The sequence below is a fragment of the Ranitomeya imitator genome, chromosome 4, assembly GCF_032444005.1.
Source record: "Ranitomeya imitator isolate aRanImi1 chromosome 4, aRanImi1.pri, whole genome shotgun sequence".
Taxonomy (NCBI): domain Eukaryota; kingdom Metazoa; phylum Chordata; class Amphibia; order Anura; family Dendrobatidae; genus Ranitomeya; species Ranitomeya imitator.
In genome coordinates, this window is record NC_091285.1 from 9,099,450 (window position 1) to 9,101,470 (window position 2,021).

The following is a 2,021-nucleotide window of genomic DNA, read 5'->3' on the forward strand; positions in this document are numbered from 1 at the left end:
TACTGCCATACAGTGCACACACGGCTGCCCCATTACTGCCATACAGTACACACACGGCTGCCCCATTGCTGCCATACAGTACACACACGGCTGCCCTATTACTGCCATACAGTACACACACGGCTGCCCCATTACTGCCATACAGTACACACACGGCTGCCCCATTACTGCCATACAGTACACACACGGCTGGCCATTACTGCCATACAGTACACACACGGCTGCCCCATTACTGCCATACAGTACACACACGGCTGCCCTATTACTGCCATACAGTACACACATGGCTGGCCATTACTGCCATACAGTACACACACGGCTGCCCCATTACTGCCATACAGTACACACACGGCTGGCCATTACTGCCATACAGTGCACACACGGCTGCCCCATTGCTGCCATACAGTACACACACGGCTGCCCTATTACTGCCATACAGTACACACACGGCTGCCCCATTACTGCCATACAGTACACACACGGCTGGCCATTACTGCCATACAGTACACACACGGCTGCCCCATTACCGCCATACAGTACACACACAGCTGCCCCATTACCGCCATACAGTACACACACGGCTGCCCCATTACTGCCATACAGTGCACACACGGCTGCCCCATTACCGCCATACAGTACACACACGGCTGCCCCATTACTGCCATACAGTACACACACAGCTGCCCCATTACCGCCATACAGTACACACACGGCTGCCCCATTACCGCCATACAGTACACACACGGCTGCCCCATTACCGCCATACAGTACACACACGGCTGCCCCATTACCGCCATACAGTACACACACGGCTGCCCCATTACCGCCATACAGTACACACACGGCTGCCCCATTACCACCATACAGTACACACACGGCTGCCCCATTACCGCCATACAGTGCACACACGGCTGCCCCATTACCGCCATACAGTGCACACACGGCTGCCCCATTACCGCCATACAGTACACACACGACTGCCCCATTACCGCCATACATTACACACACGGCTGGCCATTACCGCCTGGCGCCATAGCAGCGGTGGTGCGGCGTGGACCAGTATTACAGCGTAGGATGGTGGGGGGCTCGGAAGCACCTGTCCCTATTACCCACCCTATAGCCTTGTCCCCCTGACAACCCTTTTGGGAGCAGTAATGGCAGCCATGTTAGTTGTCACTTTATGTAGATGCAACTGTACCAGACCCTCAGCTGTGAGCAGCAAGCAGTGAACACGTCACTCGTGAGGTTTTCAGGCTTTTATTCATCTTTAACATTAATGTTTTGCGCCAGTAACGGCAGAATGAAGAAGTCGGCTGTGTCCGGGCTGATCACTGGCCGCGGCTCCGCAGGTTGTACGAGGCCACGGCTCTGTCGGCGGCAGACATGGCGTAGGTGCCCAGGGCGTCCGGGAGCAGCAGGCGGGTGGCGGTCTGGATGTCCCTCTGGGAGAGCGTGCGTCTCCGGCTGCTGGACGCCAGCTGGGCGGCCTCACTCGCGATCCTGTCCAGGAGGAGGTTGACCACGGAAGACATGGTGTCCACGGCCTGCGCGGATATCTGGCTGCCGGGCTGCACTTCCCTCAGGATCTTCACAATGAAGGAGTTGAACGTGGCGGGGCGGTGGTCCCTGGAGGCGCCGGCCACCGCTGGGGGTCTCCGTCTGCCACCTCTGCGACGCTGACCTGAACCTCTCGCCATGATGGCAGCTGTCAACTGTCACTACCTGCGCCAACTGCCTGCTAAGCCCCGCCCAGAACCAGGGCAAACGCCGGCCTGTGATTGGCTGCAACCTGTCCAATCACATAATACACAGCTGTATGCAGTGGGGGAAATAAGTATTTGACCCCTTGCTGATTCTGTACTTTTGCCCACTGACAAAGACATGAACAGTCTATAATTTTAAGAGTCGGTTAATTTTAACATTGAGAGATAGAATATCAAAAATAAAATCCAGAAATCACATTGTATAAATTATATACATTTATTTGCATTTTGCAGTGAAAAATAAGTATTTGATCCCCT

The 2,021-nt window shown here is 54.9% G+C and overlaps 1 protein-coding gene across 1 annotated transcript; it reads right to left on the reverse strand.

Annotated features, from left to right (window-relative positions):
* Nucleotides 1-1,328: 1,328 nt before the first annotated feature.
* LOC138673837 (uncharacterized) lies at nucleotides 1,329-1,697 on the reverse strand. Its single transcript, XM_069761873.1, has one exon. It carries the CDS (start codon nucleotides 1,695-1,697, stop codon nucleotides 1,329-1,331), a length of 369 nt encoding a protein of 122 aa, XP_069617974.1.
* Between the last annotated feature and the right edge of the window lie 324 nt (nucleotides 1,698-2,021).